Genomic DNA, 26,175 nt, shown 5'->3' on the forward strand with positions numbered 1-26,175 from the left:
ATAGAATATTAATCACAATTTTTAACGCAAAGGTGTAAAATCATTCATAAAAGACCTGAAAACGCGATTTCACTTAAAAAATGTTAGATAATCAAAAGCCTTTATTTAACTTCATTTGTATGTCCTGGAAGTTTGCAAATTTTGCATATATAACCCGATTTTTTCATCGTCTCCAGCATTTTTAGCTTTAATTGTACTTTAAAGTAAAAAATAACTTTTCTTATGAGGCATCTCATACTTTTTATAAACTAAAAAAAGCTGTAACTGGTTTACACGCCCTGAATCCTCTTTGATATTATAAATTTAGTGCCTCCAGCTTTTACAAATAGTCAAGTTAGATTTTAGTCATTTGTGGTCGTTACTTGGGATATACTCAAGGGCCATAAGAAGTAATTTGTATCTAATTAGGTCAATTTATTTACCAAATAGGTAGTTTCAAACTTTAAACTATTGTATTTGAAACTATTTTTGTTTTATCATTTTACATTTGACGTAGATATATTTTTGTTTATCACAATTAAACTAATTAAAAAAAGTCGTCATGGTTATGACTCTTAGAGGTCAGGTCAATATTTTCCTGATTGATTTAATTATAAATATTTTTACATCTTTGCTTAAGCTCAATTTTTCTATTTCATTTTTAGAACTTTATTAACCGACTTCAAACAAAAAAAGAGGAGGTTATCAATTCGACTATATTTTTTTAATGTTTGTTTTCTCAGAACTTTCGACTGGGGTGAACCGATGAACCGATTTATTTGAAAGCTGGTGCTTCGCGTGTGGTCCCATTTCATTTTGGTTTAGTTCTGGCAACGGCATCCATGAGAAAACCATAAAAGTCTTATATTTGCATTAAGTATGCACGACAAGAAGGCAAATAACCCAATATCACACCAACAGATTTCAATGATTCTTTTTTTAGTGACAAATTTTTCTTTTGCTCGTTTTGAGTTGCTTTCGAAATATCTCGGTGTGACAGCTCAAAACTTGACCTAAATATCTGCCACAAAAAAACTTGGCAAAAAATATTTCTGTCAGGATAAACCATGGCACACCTAGTCCATATTGTACATTGATTCATATGCGAAATTTCGAAGCCGAGTAAGCGTAGTTTTACTGTCACGGGCTCCAAGGCTATAGGATTTATTTATTTGGTAAAAAAAATTTATTTCTATTTTTTAAGATGAGTACAATAATCTCCCACCCAGAAATTAAATAAATTAAAATACTCTTAATGAATTTTTTATCTTATTTTTTATTTGTTTAGGACCAAAAAACAAAATAATTTTTTAAATACACTGTAAATATTTATTTATTAAAACAAAAGTATATAAAAATATGATAAATCATCAAAGCATGACTTTTATTTTACAAAAATAGTTTGATCTGTGTTTTTAATAAAATTAATTTGTTTATATAAATTCAACAATCACTTTATAACAATATGGCTCAAGAATTAATAATTTATGGTGGTGATTTAAAAGTACCGCCATGCGAAAGAAACTTTTCACAATATGTGTTAGATAAAATGGCGGAAAATTCAAATAAAATTGCACAGGTTTGTTTGAATTTATTTAGTTAAAAATTTGTCATTGAAAAAAAAATATCATTAAATAGGCATAAGGTGATGTGAAGTATTTGTCATGGTTTCAGAACGATTAGAAATTTTTAGAGGCTTTTGTCAGAGTTGCCTTAAAGTTTTCCTTCTACGAAAATTTCATCAATCATTGCCTAGGACTCTGTTTTCGTTGGGAGATAGGGCCACATTCAAATAATTTCATATTAAATGAATATTTAGTCAATTTTGAAAACACACTTAAAAATTCCCCAGGTCTCTTAAAAGAAGAATCCAAAGTTATGGAAATTTTCGCGATCCAAAAAGTTTATTCACACGAGCTTATTGACAGTCTATCAAATTTTCAGCCGATCTTAATTCTCGTAACGTCAATTATAATTTTTATTTTCATAATTATTTTAAGATTGATCCAGTAAATAAAATAACTCAAACGTTTGGTGAATTGAGACTGAATTCAATTCGTTGTGCATTAAAAATGAAACAAGATGGTTTGAAACGTGGAGACATGATAATGATTTGTGGACGCAATCATTTGGATTTGGTGGTCCCATTTTTGGGTGCCATGTATTTGGGTGTGACAATAAATCCATTACATCCAGATTATTCAAGAAGTAAATCTTAAAATGTTATATAATTTTTCTTCATTTTCCAAAAAATATCTTCTGAAATGATTAATTTAGCTCAAGCTTTCATAAAATTAAAAATTTATCATTAAATTATTAACACATTTGAAATTTTTTTAGATGAAATTTTACGAATGATAAAAATAACTGAACCCAAAATAATTTTCTGTGATCAGGAATGTACAAATTTAATGACAGAACTTATCACTGAAGCTAAATTACAAAGTAAAATCGTAACATTTGAAACGGATTTTAAATCATATTTAAAATCACATAAATCAACTGAAGAGGATAACTTTATAACTGAAATTGTTGATGTAAACAATGATATATTATGTATTATCTGCACCAGTGGTACAACAGGACTTATAAAAGGCGTTACTGTCACTCATAAAGCATTTTATTACGCAATACTAACTTGTGGCGTGGGGTAATAAAAAAATCAATCAATTTAATCAGTCAGGCAGTACGAATTTTCTTCAAGCGTGTATTTGTAGGAGCTAAAAGAAAAAGTATTTACATTATAAAAAATTCAACGGGCAAGAATATGAACATTGTATGTTTATTTTTGGTTGTTTCCTGTTTTTACGTTCCTGAAAGTTTTCCGGGAGAAGCCTTGAAGTTAGTTCTTACCGCCTGAACACCCACAGAAACTTATGACTGAGCAGTCTACCATTTTCAATTTTATTACAGATTTGTTTCAGATGAAGATAGCCCACTTTTATATTACTCCCCACTATCCTGGATTTCGGCTGTAATGTTAATAAACACTGCAATCTGGAATGGAGTTTCACGAATAATGTGTGAATATGAACCGAAACGAAATTTGGAAATTATGTTGGAATATAATGTAAGATTTCTTTTATTTTGAAATACAATTGGAGAGAAATCTAGAAATAGCACTTCAAATCTCTAACTGACTACTGACAATCATTCACTATCGGAAGTGCCTTCCGATCCGTTTTGTAAAAAAAACCCTGATTGGCTGTGCCAACTTTGTTCATTTTTGATCCCAAAGAGGGTGAAAGTGAAGGCTTCTGTTGATAATGAAGATCTCATACTTACTGACTTTGTTCATTTAAGTACTAATAGATGGCATTTGTGCTTGGGTACCTGTGTATGATACCTATTGCAAACGAGAACATAGACGTATCGACCGCAAAAGTATTATCATTTGGCAATATTCGATATTAATTATAAAAATGCTAATTATTCCAGATCTCATGGTTATTTGTGACACCAATAAAAGCTTATGAAATGGTTAATCATCCATTATTTAAACAAAATATATCCAAAATATCGAAAAATTTAAAATATTTTTTATTTGGCGGAAGTCCATCATCGGAAAAACATGTAAAGGAATACCATCAAATATTTCCAAACACATTTATTTTTAATGGTTACGGTAGCTCCGAAATGGCCGGTTGTCATGGACTATTTGTTAGAAATAAACATGAAAGTATGCTGAAACAGAAAATAATGTCATCTGGTCAACCAATTAGTGGAATTTATTGGAAGGTAAGAAATATTGCGCGTTCGTATAGGGAACATGCGTACAGAAATGCTCCTCCTCGAAACTATAGACGTATGCATCTTTCTGTGGAGTTCATCGAACTTTTGCAGTTTTACGAAAACCTGAACTAACTCGATGGAAATTGAACAGGGTTTATAGTTTCCGTACCTACGCCTGTAGCTCGAAGGGTGCGTTTCCGGACGCAAGTTAATCCTTTAATTATGTTATTGAAGGATCTAAGGCTACTTCAATACATTTCGGGCAAATTTTTCCAATGTACCCGATGTTCAAAAAGCAATTTTTACCTTTGAAAATCAGTGAACCTTCTTGAACAGAATGTTCTAAGTTGTTCGTTAGCGCATAAATTGTAAACAAATTCTCAAAATGCAAAATATAATCAACCTTTTTTTCTAGATAATAGATCCAGAAACTGGGAAAACTGTTGGTCGAAATAAAGAAGGAGAACTATGCGTAAAAGGTCCAACTATAACTAAAGGATATTACAAGGATCCAGAAGCAACTGCAAAGGCAATAATAGACGGATGGTTCCATACTGGAGATATCGTTAAAGTAGATGATGAGAATTGTTTATGGGTTGTGGGTCGATCCAAGGAATTATTCAAATACAAAGGATGGCAGGTGAATTATCCCAAAATAATGAATAATTTGAACAAATTAAAATAAAATCTTTCCTAGGTCTCACCAAGTGAATTAGAAGATGTTTTACGAACCCATCCTGCTGTTCAAGCTGTTAGTGTGATGGGTAAACCCCATGAAACTGATGGCGATCTACCGCTTGCGTTTATTGTGAAAAAGGAATCAGCGAAAAATGTTACCGAAGATGAAATTATTAAATTTGTTGACAGTGAGTATTTTGGATTAACATTAAATTAACAAAATGCTTTCAAAAATTTAGTTTGAGAAATTTTCCTAATATGGTTTTCAATAATCAAAAAAAGAAGTAATTGCAACCCTTTTTTGGTAATATTGATAATGTTTTTCAGAACAAGTTGCTGACTGTCAAAAGTTACGTGGAGGAGTAATTTTCTTGGATGCATTGCCGGTAACACCTACCGGAAAAATACGAAAAATGGTCTTAAAGCAATTAATAAAGTAATTCTAATAAAGTTTGCAATTAAAACTGTAAATAAATATGTACAAATTAAATAAAACTATAATTACTTAAGATTTATGGGCCTCGGAAAATTTTTGATTGTGCCTCTAAGATTCGTATTTAAAGTTTTTTTTTTTGTTATTGCTACAGAAAGATTACCTTGTAATATATGAAAAATTAATTTAAGGACCTTCAATGACACAGGATATTACACTTAGTGTCGTCAAATGTAACTCAGAAAATGAAAAAAATGATTTTTAATTCGTCATTTGTGTATCATTCTTTATTTGAAGCTATGAACTGGTAATCAGAAAGTTCCAAAATTATTTTTAAAGTCTATCAAGTTTTATAACTTCTATACTTAGATTAGTCCCAAATTCATGACCCTAAAAAATATTGATGCTAAGAACAAAATTTTGGTTGCAAGTGTTCATAAAATCACCTAATTAGTCCATTTCCAGTTGCCTGCCTGTCCGTCCGCCTGTGATCACGATAACTCAAAAACGACAAGAGAATGTAAACTAAAATTTTTATTGCGTGCTTAGGACGTAAAAATTGTGGTTGAGTTCGTAAATAAGCAACATAGGTCAAGGTCTGGGGTCCACAGCACCTTGTAAGTCGTTACGAGATGGAAATTGAAGAATAAAAATGTTCCTTATAAAAAACTAAGCAACTTTTTTTTGAAATATTTTTCGTCATACATCACTGTTCATCCACGAGGGTGCAAATTTGGACAAAATTTTGGTGTCCATTTTTTCCGTAACACTAAAAGATAGGAAGTTGAAAATTTGCAGGTAACTTCAACTACTGGTCTTGTGAAACTCTTCTAAATTATTAAAAATAATGTAAGCTCTGAAATTCAAAACATTCCATACAGGGTATTTCATCAATTAACTCGTTCAATTGTTTGTTTTCACTTGATTTTATAAAATTTAATTTGTTATTGAATTCTTATTTTAAACTTTTTTCCCCATATGTATTACCATTTTCAATAAAATTATAAAATAAATTTGTTTTTCACCATGTGTAAAAAAATTCAGTAATTGATCAAGTTCCTCAACGATTCCATATCAGTAAGGATGCGACTCTCCTAATATCGAACACGGATTGTTTTGTAATTAAATTTTATTTTCATTTTTTCTTCAGATGCAAAATTTAAAAAAAAAAAAACACGTTCGTTTAAAAAGATCACGTACCATTGCAAATTGCCCAAACATAATTTTTCCTGATTAGGATTAATATAAGGGACAGTAGCCTATTGCAAGTACTTTCTAGTTTTTGAATCTATTGTTCAGATATTTTTATCGCCCCTTGCCACTTTGTAAAGAGGGTTGAAAGGGTAAAACAAATCAATACTCAATCAAAAGTATTTTTAAAGTAAATCAGATTGATGCACAGGCTCCTTAAAGTTAAGTGGTACGATTTTGGCAACTGTCCCTTAATTAGTTGTATACCCATGAAAAGTGAGATAAAATTCAGAAAAAATAACAAGTAACAGGTAAGCTGAGTGCATTAATAGCGACCACACCAGTGTCTACTTTGAGCATATTATATTAAATTAATCTTTTAACAATCAATATGACTTCATCAATCGATCAAGAATTAATAATTTATGGTGGTGACTTAAAAATACCACCATGTGAAAGAAACTTTTCACAATTTTTGTTGGATAAAATGCTGAAAAATGCAAATAAAGTTGCACAGGTTTGTTTCAATTTTTTTATTTTTTTATTGATAAGAAACAGTCCTGATGATCATCTAACTGATAATAATATCTCTTATCTGATAGATTGATCCAGTTAATAAAAAAAGTCAAACGTTTGGTGAATTGCGATTGAATTCAATTCGTTGTGCGTTAAAAATGAAACAAGATGGTTTAAAACGTGGAGACATGATCATGATTTGTGGACGCAATCATTTGGATCTGGTCGTCCCATTATTGGGTGCCATGTATCTTGGTGTAACCATAAATCCATTACATCCAGATTATTCAAGAAGTAATTATTAAAACGTTATATAACTTTCAAAAAAATATCATCTGAAATGATGAATTTAGCCCAAGCTTCCAAAAAGTTAACAAAATATATCATGAAACACAATATTCATTGTGTGATAACGATTTTCAGCGCTGCTTGTAAAAATATTAATAATTTTTATATCGTTATATTTTATTAGTTTTTTAGAGTTTTCACACAATGATTTCATCATTCGTGTAATAATGTTGCCTATACCAAAGATTCACGAGAGCAATATTTTTACACATTTAAAATTTTTTAGATGAAATATTACGAATGATAAAATTAATTGAACCAAAAATAATATTCTGTGATCAAGAATCTACAAATTTAATGACAGAACTTATCACTGAAGCTAAATTACAAAGTAAAATCGTAACATTTGAAACAGATTTTAAATCATATTTAAAACCACATAAATCAACTGAAGAGGATAACTTTATAACTGAAATTGTTGATGTAAGCAATGATATATTATGTATTATATGCACCAGTGGTACAACAGGACTTATAAAAGGAGTTACTGTCACTCATAAAGCATTTTACGTTTCATTACAAACTTCTGGCCTGGGGTAATAAAAAATCAATCAATTTAATCGGTCAGGCGGTACGAATTTACTTCAAGCATTTACTTGTGGGAGCTAAAAAAGTAAAAGAATTGACATTCAAAAAAAATTAAACAGATCTTGGACACTTTTTGATTGTACTTTGTTTCTGTCGCCCTTGAACGTCCTTGGAAGCCTTGGAGTCATTTTTTACCGTTTGAACATTTTCTTTCAAAACTTTATGTAATTAATACTAAAAATTATTTAACAGATCTATTTCAGATAGTGACAGCCAACTTTTATATTACTCCCCACTATCATGGATTACAGCTTTAACGTTTATAAACACTGCAATCTGGAATGGAGTTTCTCGAATAGTGTGCGAATATGAACCGAAACGAAATTTGGAAATTATGTTGGAATATAATGTAAGCAATAGTAAACAAGTCATGACATAGCCATGCCAAAAGAATTTTCATTTGGCAACATTCGGTAATAATTATAAAAATGATAATTATTCCAGATCTCATGGTTATTTTTGACCCCAATAAAAGCTTTTGAAATGGTTAATCATACATTATTTAAACAAAACATATCGAAAATATCGAAAAATTTAAAATATTTTCGGTTTGGCGGAAGCCCATCATTGGAAAAACATGTAAAAGAATATCATCAAATATTTCCAAATACATTTATTTTAAATGGTTACGGTAGCTCCGAAATGGCTGGTTGTCACGCACTATTTGTGAGAAATAAACATGAAAGTATGCTGAAACAGAAAATAATGTCATCTGGTCAACCACTTGCTGGAGCTTATTGGAAGGTAAGAAAATATACCATTATATGTACCACCAGAAAGGTTTCTTCTCGAAAATACAGGCGTAGACATCTTTACATCTTTATCTTGCCAGAATTTTTTCGAATCCATCGAATTTTCGAAAAAGTATTTCGAACAGAAGTAATTTTAAACAGCTTCCCATAAAAACATCAATATAACTTGCATAAATGGACGTTAGGGACACTTTTACAAAATATGGACGTATTTTTCGTTACAGTTCTCAAGAGAGCATTCGGAAAAAATCTATTTTCGATGTTTTGATTTTTTAGCTTTGAGATTCACTAAACTTTTCTGATCCACATTTTTTTAAATTGTAAAAAAAAAAAAAAAACAAATTGAAAATTTCAGTATTCTTTTTTTCTAGATAATAGATCCACAAACTGGGAAAACTGTTGATCGAAATAAAGAAGGAGAACTATGCATAAAAAGTTCAACATTAACTAAAGGATATTACAAAGATCCAGAAGCAACTGCAAAGGCAATTATAGACGGATGGTTCCATACTGGAGATATTGTTCAAGTGGATGAAGAGAACTGTTTATGGATTGTGGGTCGATCCAAGGAATTATTAAAATACAAAGGATGGCAGGTGAATAATCCTAAAGTATTGAATCCTTTACAAAAATTAAAATAAAATTTTTCAGGTTTCACCAAATGAATTAGAAGATGTTTTACGAACACATCCTGCTGTTCAGGCTGTTAGTGTGGTGGGTAAACCTCATGAAACTGATGGCGATCTACCGCTTGCGTTTATTGTGAAAAAGGAATCAGCCAAAAATGTTACCGAAGATGAAATCATTGAATTTCTTGACAGTGAGTAATTTGGATTGACATTTAATTAGCAAAATGTTTTCAAAAATTTAGTTTGAGAAATTTGCCAAATATTGTTTTCAATAATCATACAAAAGAAGTAATTTCGACCCTTTGACCATGTTTTTCAGAACAAGTTGCTGACTGTCAAAAGTTACGCGGTGGAGTAATTTTCTTGGATGCGTTGCCGGTTACAACTACCGGAAAAATACGAAAAATGGTCTTAAAGCAATTAATAAAGTAATTCTCAATAAATATGTACAAATTTAAATTAAGATATATCTTGGAAATTTTGGAAAAATTGAAATTTAATTCGAAATTATTTTTCGAGGCCATCTTTTTGAACTTTAAAGTGTGTTTTCGAGCCGAATACTACAATTTAATTGATTTGAATTTATATCGAACTACTTAAATTAAACTGTGTGCTTTAAAAATGTACTTAGTCTTTTTTTTAAATGTTGACCTTGATAAAACAACTCAATTATAGGGACCTACATGTTAATTAAATTTAAACTACTTAAAATGCCGTCAAGATTATGATTTTTAGAAATAAGCCCAATAATATTTTCCCGAATAATTGTAGTCATTGATGATAAATAATTATACATTTTTTTACATCTTTGCTCATAGAAAATATTTCTATTTACTTCTTTTTTACAACTTTGTTTATTACAAGTGTTTTTCATTTAATAAAAATAACTAGAAATCAGAGAAATTTTGTGTTAAAAAGAATCATTTATGTCATAGATCAATAATCTGTTTTCAGAGATCTATTTATTATGTAAAAAAGTTTGAATTCTATTTTCGAGGTAAATATAGAAATTTTCTGCCCGGAAATAAGTTAAAATATTCTTCAGCTTTCTCAAGTTTATAACATTTATAAATATTGATGATACGAACAAAATTTTGGTATAGGTGTTCATATTTAAATTTAGTCCACTTGAAAAACATCTTGAAAAGGTACCTACTTCAAAAACGGGTTAATCCACCATCATAAGTAAGTCTGCAAAAAATCATAACTACCGGAATTAACGTAAGCTCTGATGTATAAAGTTACGTTGATAAACTTTGAATAACCTTATCTCGGAAACTATTGGGTCTACAGAGTAAAACCGTCCTGAAAATGTATTATCAAAAACTAGTCCATTAGATTTATAGCCGCCAAAATCTGAAAAAGCCGAAATTTTCACGATTTTTTCGCTTTTTCAAAAAACAAGTTTTCAAAAAATCAGAACTGCCAAATGTTGAAACAGACTGTAATGTAAAAAATTACTGGATTATTGATTTTTTAAATTTTCATTTAAACTGGCCCAAGGATATATTTTTAAACACCTGAAACTATTGATTCATTAATTAACAAATTTATCAATAAAATGATAGAAAAATTAACATCTGCAAGCATTGCGTTTATGATTTTAGCAGTTAAAATAGTTTGTGCGTGTTTCTTATTTATCCATTTATTTTTTTTGTTATCAATATAACAAGTTCAAGAATGGCTGAAGAATTAATAATTTATGGTGGTGATTTACAAATACCGCCATGTGAAAGAAACTTTTCACAATATGTGTTAGATAAAATGGCGAAAAATTCAAATAAAATTGCACAGGTTTGTTTGAATTATTTTTGTTAAAAATTTATCATTGAAAATAAAATTTAAATAATATCATTAAATAGGCCTTGAATGATATTTAGTATTTGTTTTGGGTTCAGAACGACTGGAAATTTGAGAGGACCGTTTGTCAGAGTCGCTTTAAAGTTTTCTCTCTACCAAAATTTTCATAGACAGGAACACTATTTATTGGGTGATAGGACAATTAAAATGCTCCAAGCTTCTCTAAAGAGAAATTCAGAGCTATAGAAATTTTCGTAGTCCAAAAAGTTTCTTCACATGACCTTATCAATAGTCTCTCAAATTTTCAGCCGTTGTAATGTCAATCATACTATACTTGTTTATTTTAAGATTGATCCAGTAAATAAAATTACTCAAACGTTTGGTGAATTGAGATTGAATTCAATTCGTTGTGCATTAAAAATGAAACAAGATGGTTTAAAACGTGGAGACATGATCATGATTTGTGGACGAAATCATTTGGATCTGGTCGTTCCATTATTGGGTGCCATGTATCTTGGTGTAACAATAAATCCATTACACCCAGATTATTCAAGAAGTAAACATTAAAACGTTATATAAGCTTCCCAAAAATATCTTTAAAAATGAAATAAAATTTAGCCCAAGCTTCCATTAAATTAATAAAATATATCATGAAACACAATATTCGTTTTATATCGTTATATTATTATTGGTTTGAGTTTTCACACAATGGTTTCATCATTCTTGTAATAATGTTGCCTATATCAAATAATTAATATCTTTATTTACAAATATAAGCATATATTGCTAGCGGTGCTGAATTCGGTTTTCACGCACGCAACCAATAAATAAATAGGTGAAAAGATAAAGTTGATGAAAGACTGAAAATTTAGAAGCTTTATCACTGCTGTCGTATGAGCTTGTGGGTAGTTTAGAAATTCAGCATTAAATTTTAAAAACGGACAATGAAACTGAGCAAAAAATTTTTACACATTTAAACATTTTTAGATGAAATTTTACGAATGATAAAATTAATTGAACCAAAAATAATATTCTGTGATCAAGAATCTACAAATTTAATGACAGAACTTATCACTGAAGCTAAATTACAAAGTAAAATCGTAACATTTGAAACGGATTTTAAATCATATTTAAAACCACATAAATCAACTGAAGAGGATAACTTTGTAACTGAAATTGTTGATGTAAACAACGATATATTATGTATTATTTGCACCAGTGGTACAACAGGACTTATAAAAGGTGTTACCATAACTCATGAAGCATTTTACGTTTCATTACAAACTTGGGGTGTAGGGTAATAAAAAATCAATCAATTTTTGGGTCAAGTGGTACGAATTTACTTCAAGCGTTTACTTGTGGAAGCTAAAAAAGTAAAGGAATTAAATCTAAAATAATTCAGTATGTTTTGAGCATTATGTGATCTTTCTCCTTGTAATCTGATTCTGTAGTCGTTGAAATTCCCAAGGGGAAGCCTTGAAGTCGTTTCTTACCGTTGGAATTCTTTCCGTCCAAATTTTACGACCGGAAAATCTTCAATTTTCATTTTTTGTTATGTAATGCAAAAATTTCTTTTATAGATTTGTTTTGGATGGTGATAGCCCACTATTACAATATTCCCCGCTATCCTGGATTTCAGCTTCGCTGTTAATAAGCGCTGCAATCTGGAATGGAGTTTCTCGAATAGTGTGTGAATATGAACCGACACGAAATTTTGAAATTATTCTGGAGTATAATGTAAGATTTATTTTATTTTGAATCACTCTTAGGGTAAAATCTTGGAATAGCAATCCAAATATTTGGCTTCTATTGATACTTATTTCTAAAAATCACTGGTTAGCTGTACCAACTTCGTTCACATATGCACATTTATTTTTAGAAATAAAATAGACTTTCCTCATGGATCTTTTAACTTTGGCATAAAATATTTATTAATTTTAATAGAATGACGTTTAAAGTTTAAAATTTTATGCATCGGAAATTATATCAATTGAAAATGAAAATAAGTCTCGACTTACGCACGTGAAAAAATTACCATTTAACAAACCTACGGCAATAACTTTATAAGTGGTAACTTTTTCAGATCTCATGGTTATTTTTGACCCCAATAAGAGCTATTGAACTGGTAAATCATCCATTATTCAAACAAAATAAGTCGGAAATATCGAAAAATTTAAAATTTTTTTTGTTTGGAGGAAGCCCAACGTCGGAAAAATATATACAGAAATATCATGAACTACTTCCGAATACATTTATTTTTAATTGGTACGGAAGCTCCGAGATGACCGATAGTCATGGACAATTTGTGAGAAATAAACATGAAAGTATGCTGAAAGAGAAAATAATGTCATCTGGTCAACCACTGAATGGAATGTATTGGAAGGTAATAGATCCAGAAACTGGAAAAACTGTTGGTCGAAATAAAGAAGGAGAACTATGCATAAAAGGCCCAACATTAACTAAAGGATATTATAATGACCCAGAGGCAACTGCAAAAGCAATTATAGATGGATGGCTTCATACTGGGGATATTGTTAAAGTGGATGATGAGAACTGTTTATGGGTTGTGGGTCGATCCAAGGAATTATTAAAATACAAAGGATGGCAGGTAAATAATCCTAAAGTATCGAATCCTTTACAAAATTTAAAATAAAATTTTCCAGGTTTCACCAAGTGAGTTAGAAGATGTTTTACGAACACATCCTGCTGTTCAGGCTGTTGGTGTGATGGGTAAACCTCATGAAACTGATGGCGATCTACCGCTTGCATTTATTGTGAAAAAGGAATCAGCGAAAAATGTTACCGAAGATGAAATTATTAAATTTGTTGACAGTGAGTATTTTGTATTGACAGTAAATTAGCAAAATGCTTTCAAAAATCTACTTCTCCTAAAATTTAATTTGATAAATAACGATAAATAACTTATTTTGACCATAATTTTTCAGATCAAGTTGCTGACTGTCAAAAGTTACGTGGTGGAGTAATTTTCTTGGATTCGTTGCCAGTAACAACTACCGGAAAAATACGAAAAATGGTTTTAAAGCAATTAATAAAGTAATTCTTAATAAATTTGAAATTAAGTCTCGCCATCTGTGAGTGAATTAAATGAATTTATCATAAATTTTAGTCAGTAATGTAGGTAAAAAGAAATATTTATATATGGATATATACATTTATATGAATGTGTGTTTAAAAATAAATATGTATAATATGATAATTACTTTTGTTTTGTTTTTTAAAGTTTCAACTACATATTTTGGGAATGATTTCTTGAACGGCTTCTCTTATTATTTGATTTAAGTGGTCTACAATTCTAAATGACTATCGAACTTTTACAATTAGTGGACGGAAAATAAATAAATTATAATATCTTCCAGGAATTCTCATACCCTATATAAATGAAACATATATCAGGGTATACTAATTTAAGTCTCAAGTTTGTAACACTTAGAAATATTGATTTTATTAACAAAATTTTGATATAGGTGTACATGTTCAAATTAAGTCTGCTTTGAAACATTTGAAAAAGTAGTACTTCCAAAACTAGTCATTTAAGTTTATAAACGAAAAAATCTGATAAAAGGCCCAAATTTTCACGGTTTTTTCGAGTTTTGAAAAAAATTTTGATTATTAATTGGGCCAATATCATAAACAAGTATTCAAAAAATCAGAACTACCAGATTTGAAGCAGATTGTAAAGTAAAACGTTACTGAATCTTTTAACTTTTGTTACTGGATTTTTAATCTTTAATCTTTAATCTTATTTTTTATTTAAACTGGACCAAAGATAACTTTTTAATTACCTGTAGTTATTTATTTATTAATTAAACAATTTATCAACAAAATGATAACATCTGCAAACAATGCGTGGATGATTTAAGCAGTTAAATAGTTTGTGCGTGTTTTTTTTTAATCAAATTATTTTTTTAAAATTAATGTAACAACTACAAAAATGAATGAAGAATTAATAATTTATGGTGGTGATTTAAAAATATCGCCATGTGAAAGAAACTTTTCACAATATGTGTTAGATAAAATGACGGAAAATTCAAATAAAATTGCACAGGTTTGTTTAAATTCTTTTTTTTTTAAATTTATCATTGAAAATAAAATTTAAATAATATCATTAAATAGGCCTTGAATGATATTTAGTATTTGTTGTGGGTTCAGATTGGAAAATTGAGAGGTCGATTATCAGGGTCGCTTTAAAGTTTTCTCTCTACCAAAATTTTCATAGACAGGAACACTATTTATTGGTTGATAGGGCAATTAAAATGCCCCAGGGCGCTTTGAAAAAGAATCCAGAGTTATAGAAATTTTCGTAGTCCAAAAAGTTTCACCAAATGACCTTATCAACAGTCCCTCAAATTTTCAGAGGTTGTAATGTCAATCATGCTTGTTTATTTTCATAATTATTTTAAGATTGATCCAGTAAATAAAAAAAGTCAAACGTTTGGTGAATTGAGATTGAATTCAATTCGTTGTGCGTTAAAAATGAAACAAGATGGTTTAAAACGTGGAGACATGATCATGATTTGTGGACGAAATCATTTGGATCTGGTCGTTCCATTATTGGGTGCCATGTATCTGGGTGTAACAATAAATCCATTACATCCAGATTATTCAAGAAGTAAATATTAAAACGTTATATAACTTTTCTAAACTTCCCAAGAAATAGCAGCTCGTAAATATATTAATTATTTAGGAGTTTTTTAAAATTTAAAATTTATGATTCAATTTAAAAAACGCAGAATCAAATTGATCATTTTTATTACACATTTTAAAAAAATTTTTAGATGAAATTTTACGAATGATAAAATTAATTGAACCAAAAATAATATTCTGTGATCAAGAATCTACAAATTTAATGAAAGAACTCATCACTGAAGCTAAATTACAAAGTAAAATTGTAACATTTGAAACAGATTTTAAATCATATTTAAAACCACATAAATCAACTGAAGAGGATAACTTTGTATCTGAAATTGTTGATGTAAACAATGATATATTATTTATTATATGTACAAGTGGTACAACAGGCCTTATAAAAGGCGTTTCTACAACCCATAATGCATTTTATGTTGCAATACAAACTACTGGCCTGGGGTAATTAAAAAAAATCAATTTAATAGGTCAAGCGGTACGAATTTACTTCGAGCGTTTTTTTTTTTTTTGTGGTAGCGAAAAGGAAAACGAAAAGAATTTGAACATTTTCTGATTCTTCTGGCTTAACCCTGTTTCTTCATTCCTTAAACTCCTCCAGGAGAAGCCTTGAAGTCATTTATTACCGCTTGAACACTTTTCGTCAAAACTTTTTACATGCATTATATTAAAATTTATTTTGCAGATATGTTTTAAATGGCGACAGCCCAATGCTATATTACTCGCCACTATCCTGGCTTTCAGCTTTGACGTTAATGAATGCTGCAATCATGAAAGGAATTTCTCGAATAATCTGTGAATATGAACCGACACGAAATTTGGAAATTATGCTGGAGTATAACGTTAGAGATATTTTACTTTGAATCACTCTTAGAGAAATCACTCTAAAAATAGTAATTTTTCCAGATCCCATGGCTATTTTTAACGCCAATAAGAGCTATTGAAATGGTTAATCATCCATTGTTCAAACAGAATCTATCGAAAATATCGAAAAATTTAAAATATTTTTTGTTTGGGGGAAGCCCTTCTTCGGAAAAACATGTAAAGGAATACCATCAAATATTTCCGAATACATTTATTTTTAATGCCTACGGTAGCTCTGAAATGACCGGCAGTCATGCACAGTTTGAGAGAAATAAACATGAAAGTATACTGAAAAGGAAAATAATGTCATCTGGTCAACCAGTTAAAGAAAAGTATTGGAAGGTAAGAAAATATTCCATTATAAACCGCTTTCGTATGAGGAACATTTGTACAAAAATTTTTTGCGTTGAGCCACTAAAGTAAATGCATGTTCAAAGCTTCCCGTGCATATAAAAAAATTACCAAACTGTAAAATTTCTTCAATTACTCTTTCTAGATAATAGATCCAGATACTGGGAAAACAGTTGGACGAAATAAAGAAGGAGAACTATGCATAAAGGGCCCAACATTAACTAATGGATATTACAAGGATCCAGAAGCAACAGCAAAGGCAATTATAGACGGATGGTTTCATACTGGAGATATTGTTAAAGTGGATGATGAGAATTGTTTATGGGTTGTGGGTCGATCCAAGGAATTATTCAAATACAAAGGATGGCAGGTGAATAATCCTAAAGTATTGAATCCTTTATAAAATTTAAAATAAAATCTTCCAGGTTTCACCAAATGAATTAGAAGATGTTTTACGAACACATCCTGCTGTTCAGGCTGTTAGTGTGATGGGTAAACCCCATGAAACTGATGGTGATCTACCGCTTGCGTTTATTGTGAAAAAGGAATCAGCGAAAAATGTTACCGAAGATGAAATTATTAAATTTGTTGACAGTGAGTATTTTGTATTGACATTAAATTAGCAAAATACTATCCAAAATATGGTTTGAGATTTTTCCAGGTTTTAATATTAAGACAATAGAAATAATTGATTCACGTAAAAATTATTTAAAACGCCATAATCTCTTCGAAATTAATAAAAACATTGAAGTACCTGAAACGGTTAAGAGTTAGCGAATTTCTTCTAGTCTCTTAATTAACGTTTTTAAGCGAAAAACTTTTTTTATCCAAAACAACCCTGATGGAAAAACTATGCATAAGTCTTAGAAACTCTGGAAAAGTCTCATTAACTCTAAATAACTCTGAATTGCTTAACGTTTTTGGACTGTCTAATTCAGAGCTTATTAAGTCTGAAGTAGACAGTCCAAAAACTTCGCTTTTCAGAATTTGTAAGACTTTCTCTAGGGTGATTATGTCTTATGCAGTCGGGGTTTTTTTTTTAAGTATAATTTTATGCATTAAAACTTATTTTGACTTTTTGATCATATTTTTTAGGTCAAGTTGCTGATTGTCAAAAGTTACGAGGTGGAGTTATTTTCTTGGATGCGTTGCCGGTTACTCCCAGCGGGAAAATACGAAAGATGATCTTAAAGCAATTAATAAAGTAATTCTTATTAAATTTGTAATTAAAACTCTAAATAAATATTTACAAGTTTTTAATTAATTAAAAAGAAAAAAGTTTCATGCAAAAAGTTCAAAATTTGATTAATTTAATTTTTTATTAGCCTGTATTAGGTACTCTGGTGGATAAATCAAGTTCATAAATAGTTAAAAAACACAATAGTATTTCGTCATTAATTTTTGATGCAATATATCATCATTCATCTTTCATGCATTAAAATATCATAATTATGTTTAATTAATAAGATAATCAAAAATTAATAAGATTTATGATACATAATGCAAAGGTTATCAATGTTAATCACGGTACCGAGTGTTAAAAAAGTCTAGTAACAAAAATATTAGTACCTAAACAAATCTTGCTTGAGTGCCAAAAAGTTGTATTTCTTGTCAAAAATGACACGATTTTCGGAATATATAACGGAATCCGTGTAATTTGACATCGAATTTGTATTCAGCGACCAAAAGTACCTTCTAGGTGACAATTATTTGAACAGTTTTAGGTAAAGTTGGCTGAATGCTCCTTGAAGTCCGATAAAAACGTTCCAAAATTTTTCGTTAAAATCGGTACTGTATCCCCACTTTTCCACTATCGACACTTTTTTCCGGCTTGTTCACTGTTTTATAACTATTTGATGTTAAATCAAATAAATTCGATAAAAATGAGTTGAATTTTGTAAACAAAAAACAGCTGATTGATCCAAGATGTGGACTTCTCCCCCCTCCCCACAGCCCCCGTGAATATGGACCTGTATTATCATTATTTCCGGTAGCTTATGCAGTTGCTCTAAATATTCATATGAAAAGAATTTACTGGAGGCTGCTTGTTAACCAAAACATTTCCATCCAATGGAATAATTTTTGAGCACACTGTTTTCACCTAAACAGTTCTAATGATAAAAATATTCCCAAAACAAATTTCAATGACATTTATTAAATATCAGATGCAATTAATTCATTCTAATTCTAAACAATATGTCGTCAACTGATGAAAATCAATGTGAAATTTTTTATGGTGGTTCCCATAAAATACCACCATGTAAACAAAATGTTGGACAATATTTTCTGGATATAATGGCTAAAAATCCAAATAAAATGGCCCAGGTAAGTTTTTGTCAGTTTTATATATTTTGTTAATATTATGGAATTTTATGGATGTCTAAAATTATTCGTTGAGTGAAAATCTCAAATTTTGTTGGTAATTGTAAAAGAAAATTTGAAGTCGACTGTTTGTTTTTTCACCCCCGAACTGTTCGGGGGTGAACAGGCAGACAGACAGACAGACACATACACATAGACTGTCTGTCTGTCTGTGGCATAGTATCGGCTAAACGGATGGACCGATTTGGATTTTTTTTGTTTCGTTTGATAGGTAATTTAATGGAGAGTGTTCTTAGCTATATTTCAAGTGCGAGTTTAGGGTTCCGTATTCCAAAAAACTAAAAAATTTATCGATTATCTTCAAAATCGGTTCAGTTCGAAAAATGCTTTGAAGAAAAAGGTAGCTTAAAAGAGAGTGTGCTTAGATATGTTTCAAGTGCGAGATTTGGATTCCGTATCCGAAAAATTTGTCGAGGGTTTTTTAAATTTTGTTAATTTCACTTGTTTTAGATTGATCCAATAAAGAAAAAAACTCAAACGTACGGCGAACTTAGAATCGATTCTATTCGTTGTGCATTAAGAATGAGACAAGAAGGCGTGAAGCGAGGAGATGTAATAATAGTTTGTGGACGAACTCATATCGAATTAAGTACACCGATATTGGGTGCTATGTATCTTGGTGCTGCAATTAATACATTACATCCTGATTATTCACGGCGTAAGTTTTATGCTTTCGTAAGGGATGAATCTGTCAGATAGAAACGTCCAAATTTTAATACAGATCCGAAATCAGAATTATGTAGCCGTTTATCAGTTTGTTGTCACTAAGTTAGTGACACTAACCGTTTGCAAGATCGTTCTACGGATACAAGACCCAATATTGCTCATTCACGAACTCAAACTCACGCACGCTATTTCTGGGTGGACAGACAGACGGACTATAACAAAAAATTTTCGTATCATCAATATTTCTTAGCGTTACAAACTTGGGACTAAACTTAGTATACCTTGATATATATTCATATATCTACTTATACAAGGTATAATGAGCGATCAATCAGAAACAAGAAAGGACTCTCTAGGCCACTCAAGGAATTTTTCGTAAAGTTTAACTTAAGTAGTAAAACCGAAATCTCTGAGTATTTTAGATTTAAAATTTTCTAATTGGATTTTTAGATGAAACCTTACGAATGATAAATTTAACTGAACCAAAAATTATATTCTGTGATCAAGAATCTACAAATTTAATGAAAGAACTCATCACGGAAGCTAAATTACAAAGTAAAATTGTAACATTTGAAACAGATTTTAACTCATATTTAAAACCACATAAATCAACTGAAGAGGATAACTTTGTAGCCGAAATTGTGGATGTAAACAATGATATATTATTTATTATATGTACAAGTGGTACATCAGGCCTTATTAAAGGCGTTACGAAAACTCACAGTGCCTATTATTTGGCTATGAACTTACATGCGTAAGTATAAAATCCTTATTAAATAAAAAAATATCATTATTTATATTTTAAATCGAGACTGAGCAGAATACTCAAAATGCGAGTGTTGACGGGTTAAACATGGAGTTTTTTAATTATGCTTTTGTAAAGAATTTTTAAGGAAGGTGATGGTCCAATGCTGTATTATTCGCCAATATCATGGATATCAGCAATCTTATTTATGGGCATAATGTTATGGCATGGCGAATCGAAAATCACTTGTGAATATGATCCGAAACTCAATTTAGAAATTATGGCCAATTATAATGTGAGTCTTTATAAATACTTATGTACTTATTTTGGCACTTCTAAGACACTATACTTCGACGAGGACGTTCCCAAAAAAAAAAAACAGAAGTTCTTAAATTAGTATTAGGAGAACATTTGTAAAGTTTAATTTGAGTTCTTGTTAATTGTTAATGATGTCTTCGGTACTAGGAGAACATCTGTTACATTCGAATTATGTTACTCAATTAAACTCGTAAATTTCAGTACAAAATATTTAAACAAATAACTATGTCAGTTATTTCATCTTTTCAGTTTTCTTACAATTTTATATTCTAGATAAAATGGACGTTTATGAGTTCATTAAAAGTTATGGAAATTATTCGACATCCAGATTTCCCGAAATATTCATCGAAAATCATCAACAGTCTAAAATATTTATACTTTGGTGGTAGCGCTGTAACAATACAGCAACTAACCGAATACCGAAGGATATTTCAACATTCACAAATTTTCAATTGTTATGGCTGCACTGAAATGTCAATTTTCCATACATATTTTGATCGAGCCAAGGACGAAGATTTAAAATTGAATGTAAAGAAAATTATATCATCGGGTCGACCATTTATTGGAACATATTGGAAAGTATATACAGGCAATTTTCTTCTTCAATACAGTCAGAGTCTCAATAATCCGGCGACACTTCAGTACTTCTCCACATCCAATAATTCGACACCTCCCCGTCAGAGGGTTATTCCGGGAACTACTTCTTATAAGGATTACAGGACTTGACTCATGTACTAAATGCATAGAATTGAACGACGGCTGCAAATAATGATTTGGGGGGGGGGGGACAGTTTGCAGTAGTGGTCAGCGTGCCCAGTTCCGGGTTTTTCTACACAATCCTTCAACGTGAATGTTCTAATAATCTGGCACCCCCTATCTTTTACTAGTGCTGGATTAATGAGACTTGACTGTATAATTTTTGGTAAATAATAATTTATAGAATTTTTGAGTTAGTTAATCGATCCAGAAACTGGTTTAAGCGTGGGTCGAAATCAAGAAGCTGAATTACTAGTGAAGGGTGTACTTTTAACTACAGGTTATTATAATGATCCGAAGGCCACGGCGGATGCAATTGATAAGGATGGTTGGTTTCACACGGGAGACGTAGTGATTGTGGATAATGACGATTGTTTATTTGTTGTGGGTCGATCCAAGGATTTACTGAAATATAAGGGATGGCAGGTATATATGATTCTAACAGGTTTTGAGGCCGGCTTAGTCATATCAGAACGGCTGAAAATTCCGATGTGACAACTTTCATAGCCGAAAATTGACGCGAGTACTGGCGATAGCAGTTCCATAGAGAAAAAATAGATAGCCACATCCTTTGCTATAGCGTTTTAGATTTCCCACCGTTTTAATAGCTGAAAATGACAACGCCTAGACTAGAAATTTATTTTATAAAATTATTGGAATTTTCCAGAAAAAAAATCTTAGATAAAGTCTCTTAAATTTGGCTGATTATTTTAGGTTTCTCCCAGTGAATTGGAACATATTTTGGAGTCACATCCAAGTGTTCAGAGTGCATGTGTAATAGGTAAACTTCATGAAACCGATGGTGATTTACCACTTGCGTTCGTTGTGAAAAAGGAATCAGCGGAAAGTCCTACAGAAACTGAAATTATCGAATTTGTTGATAGTAAGTATTTCTTTATGTGCTTTGAGTTTCAGTTAAAATCGATGACTTTGAAGCGTGACCCACCCGAAATTGTAAAAGGAAGATTAAGCCTGCTTCTGTTATTTCCCTACTAGAAATAAAAGTTTCTTTCTAATAATAGTCCGAGCTTGAAATAAGGCTTAAAAAAGACTGAGTTTAAAAAAAAAACTAAATTCGAGATCATTCTCTCTTGATATATCGACTTCTATCAAATTTGCAACCATGGAAACCGGGTGTTAAGCTGTGTAACATACTCTGAGTTAATTTTCTTTGAGTGGGATCCAAAAGCCTTAAATTGGGTTTCATGTGGAGAGTTTTTTTAAAAGCTTGTTTTTCTACATTTTTAGAACAAGTTGTTGATTATCAAAGATTACGTGGTGGAGTAATTTTCCTACATTCGTTACCGAGGACCGCAAATGGAAAAATTCGACGAAATGAATTAAAAAAATTATTGAAACAATTAGAAAACAGCTAAGAAGAAATTATAATATTTAAATATCTGGAAAATTAATTAATTTAATTAACTTTTTTAAATAAAAAGTGTACTATTTATAAAAGCGTTATCATTTTGCTTAATTGATTTGGGGTAGTAACTTTTTTTTATTGTTCAAAATGTGTTTTTTTCTTTTTTGTTTATGTTTAAAAAAACTGTAGGTCCGAGCTGTTGAAATTTTTCGATTTTCTCAAAATTGAAGCTATGTATTGGGCTAAAAATTACCTTTTTTTTTTATTATCATAAGTTACTTGCCTCAATCCGATCAATAGAAGCAGAGATATTTAAGAAAACGTCACCAAAGGAAAGTATGTAGGAATAAATTGTTCCAAAACTGCGTTCAAAAGGTCGTGCGGAACGTTTCGGAACTGGAAAACTTTTTTTCTCTATTTTTTACGAAGGAAACCTATTTTTAAAAAATTGCCTTCTTCCAAAACTTTTTAGAGACGGGCAATGCTCCTAAAATTTTTTTACAGCTTCTTATCTTTGAAAACGTATTAAAAATTTTTTTTGCAAAATTATTTTTAATCGCATATCGTTAGAAATACCTAACCTTAAAAAATATTTATTTAAATTTATTATAAGATATGATAATCCCTCGACAAAATTGAGTATGGGGTGAAACGTAAGTGTATGTATGCCAGACTATAAGGCTTTGTAAAGAAACAGGATGAAAGGATTTCTACAAAGTAGTTAGAAACTATTCAATTAGATGTATTAAATATCCGCAGGGTAAATTTTATAAATATACCATAATATGTGTACGATACGGGTTGGTTCCCAGAAATTTGAGTATTTATATTCCTTGCGCCTGTCTAATCACCCATTTGTCACATCTATTTTTTTCAGAATTTACCCAACGATTGACAATTGGTATAAATATAGAATTGGGAGAACCAATCACGTATGAAGGTATAGCATCGACAAATAAATAGAAAAAGTACGCGAAAATTAATCATTTTCGCTTGACCGTCTTCGAAACTATGAAACCAGAAATTTAAGGAAAAATGAGGGAAATATTATGAACCGACAGCTAACACCAACTTCGAGAATTCGGTGTAAATTAAATGTAAACATTTTCTTTTTTAATTTTGCATCTAAAACCAGATACATTAGCAATTTTCTATCCTTTCGTTAGTGTAAATACTTGAAATTGTCAGCCCGTCAGCACTCGCATCAACTGTTCGGTAATCTTTAGTCGCGTTATGAGAAATTTGCTCACGCGTTCTGTACATGCATAAAATATTGCGAGCGTTAAATATTCTTTCACTTTGTAAATAGCCTATCATGCTAGTTACTATTGCATAAAACGCATTTTTATGTGCATAACATTTAAATATAGACTTACTAGATTGATTCGATTCCCGCCCGCTTCACTGGGCTTAAAAGTAAATGCCACCGCTTTATAGCCTCCACCCTTCTCTTGATATACATAGTTTTCAATTTTGTTAAATGTAAAATAATCATAATTCATTGAGTATATCAGAAAAGTTGGCCATTACTTGTTTGACATTTACTATTTTAAATTTTTACAGAATTCTTTAATTTATGGTTCAAAACGATGATCAAAGATCTGTTTCATGTTGAATAAAATGTATTTTTTATTATTATTTCCCAAAATTTTCAATAGCTTGGGAGCCATATGAAAATTGTTTATAAAAAATTTCTCCCACTCTGAGCGATGAGCAAGTATACACTTCTTGTACGATGGGACCTGCAAATGCATACGAAACTCCTCAGCGCCACACTATTCGCACCGTGCGCGATTTTCGTTTCGATGACAACGATACACTACTTTAATTATAGAATTGTATGGATGCATATATAATTGTATGGATTGCATTTAAGGCTTACATTGAAAATTTAATATAATTGTCTCACAAATTTAAATAAATAATTATGATAATTTACATTTAAAAAATAATATTTGTGCAATTTGATTTCTTATTTTCACAATTTTTAATGCATTAAGTTTAATTAATTCGTGTTTTACAATAATTTTAATTTGACATTTTCTATAACATTAACATGTAAAGAACTTCAAATTAGTAATAACAGCCCCCTTTAACGCCAAAATTTTTCACTGGAAGCGCTGGCATCGATTTTATTGTCCCTACCATGACTACGCACACAACGAATAGTAGCGATAAATTAGTGTCTTTTTAACTCTAAAAATATGGAGCAAAGCTTGGTTATCTAAGTACATCTAGATACAATTTAATTTGTAGAATTATATTTTCACAAATACAAAACAACATTTTAAAGATACTTACGTTTAGCATGGATCACAACCTGTATAATACAGTTTTCATAGAATTAACATAAACACACGTAATTTAATAATATACTGCTGTGCTGGTGCTTGGTGCTTGTAATAAAGTTGAATGTATTGTTGAATAAAATAAAATAACAATATTGTTGTTGCTATTGTTATTTAGTTCAAGTCAAGATAGAACATCATTTTTTTTTATTTATTTATACCCTTTTGTATAAGTGTCTTTCATCTATGTTAGAATATCTAACAAGAAAATCGGAAACGAATTGTTATCATCTAACTAAATGAACCCCGCTGAATAAGCAACGGTATACTTTGTCAGACATGTTGCAAATTTTATGAAAAAATAAAGTTTGTTTAGATTTGATCCCATCTTCTTGTAATTTTTTGTGAAATCCACTAATTTTGGGTGATTTTTTGCAGCTGTCATGTTTCGCTAGCTATCACTTATATGTTTAATTCCGGTAACAGGACTCTACATTCTTAAAATCTCATCAAAAATTTGAAAAAAATGGCCAAAATTAAATAGGATTACATACTTGGTTTATCAAAATTGGATGAAATTTGGATGTGATAGTTCAACATTAAATTTTTTGGATTCTGATGACGTCATAAAGTTAAAAAATTCGATTTTTTTGATAACACAGGCAAATTCGATCCAATTTTATTGGAAGTTTTTTTGAAACCCACTAACTTTTTCAGCTATGATATCAATTTTTCGCTAATTATCACTTAAGTGTTTAATTCCGGAGCCAGGACTCCACATTCTTGAAATCTATTAGAGCTAAGTTAATTTTGATTATAAATTTGAAAAGAATGGCCTAAATTTAGTAGGATAACATACTTTATTTATCAAAATTGGATGAAATTTGAATATGATAGAGCAAAATAAAAATTTTTTGATTCTGATGACGTCATAAAGTTAAAAAATTCGATTTTTTTTGCTAACACAGGCAAATTTGATCCGATCTTATTGGATTTAATTTTGAAACCCACTAATTTTGGGTTATTCTTTTTGACTGTGATGTCAGTTTTTCGCTAGCTATCACTAGTGTGCATAATTCCGGGACCTGGACTCCACATTCTTGAAACCTATTAGAGCTAGGTTAATTTTGA

The 26,175-nt window shown here is 30.4% G+C and overlaps 2 protein-coding genes across 2 annotated transcripts; both read left to right on the top strand.

Annotated features, from left to right (window-relative positions):
• The first annotated feature begins 1,380 nt into the window (after positions 1-1,380).
• LOC123306150 lies at positions 1,381-17,747 on the top strand. Its single transcript, XM_044888046.1, has 19 exons — positions 1,381-1,558; positions 1,980-2,187; positions 2,320-2,629; positions 2,893-3,049; positions 3,418-3,717; positions 4,127-4,351; positions 4,409-4,577; positions 4,717-4,825; positions 5,120-5,129; positions 6,616-6,823; positions 7,161-7,413; positions 8,026-8,209; positions 8,589-8,813; positions 8,869-9,037; positions 11,005-11,202; positions 11,691-11,943; positions 12,846-13,254; positions 13,310-13,478; positions 17,619-17,747. The coding sequence occupies exons 1-19, from the start codon at positions 1,445-1,447 to the stop codon at positions 17,729-17,731; spliced, it is 3,783 nt and encodes a 1,260-aa protein (XP_044743981.1). The 5' UTR covers positions 1,381-1,444; the 3' UTR covers positions 17,732-17,747.
• A 971-nt stretch (positions 17,748-18,718) lies between these two features.
• LOC123290481 (4-coumarate--CoA ligase 3-like) lies at positions 18,719-22,774 on the top strand. Its single transcript, XM_044870694.1, has 8 exons — positions 18,719-18,848; positions 19,356-19,563; positions 20,022-20,325; positions 20,455-20,611; positions 20,908-21,213; positions 21,589-21,816; positions 22,105-22,273; positions 22,639-22,774. The coding sequence occupies exons 1-8, from the start codon at positions 18,720-18,722 to the stop codon at positions 22,764-22,766; spliced, it is 1,629 nt and encodes a 542-aa protein (XP_044726629.1). The 5' UTR covers position 18,719; the 3' UTR covers positions 22,767-22,774.
• The last annotated feature ends 3,401 nt before the right edge of the window (positions 22,775-26,175 follow it).

This window comes from Chrysoperla carnea, chromosome 1 (genome assembly GCF_905475395.1).
Source record: "Chrysoperla carnea chromosome 1, inChrCarn1.1, whole genome shotgun sequence".
Classification (NCBI taxonomy): domain Eukaryota; kingdom Metazoa; phylum Arthropoda; class Insecta; order Neuroptera; family Chrysopidae; genus Chrysoperla; species Chrysoperla carnea.

Excerpts from the sequence above, each read along its gene's own strand:
- LOC123306150 (XM_044888046.1), top strand. The coding sequence starts at position 1,445 with ATGGCTCAAGAATTAATAATTTATGGTGGTGATTTAAAAGTACCGCCA. Across the intron at positions 2,630-2,892 it reads ATACTAACTTGTGGCGTGGG|ATTTGTTTCAGATGAAGATA; the intron begins GTAATAAAAAAA and ends ATTTTATTACAG. Across the intron at positions 9,038-11,004 it reads AATCATTGAATTTCTTGACA|TAAATAAAATTACTCAAACG; the intron begins GTGAGTAATTTG and ends AGATTGATCCAG.
- LOC123290481 (XM_044870694.1), top strand. The coding sequence starts at position 18,720 with ATGTCGTCAACTGATGAAAATCAATGTGAAATTTTTTATGGTGGTTCC. Across the intron at positions 20,612-20,907 it reads AAATTATGGCCAATTATAAT|ATAAAATGGACGTTTATGAG; the intron begins GTGAGTCTTTAT and ends TTTATATTCTAG. Across the intron at positions 21,817-22,104 it reads TGAAATATAAGGGATGGCAG|GTTTCTCCCAGTGAATTGGA; the intron begins GTATATATGATT and ends TGATTATTTTAG.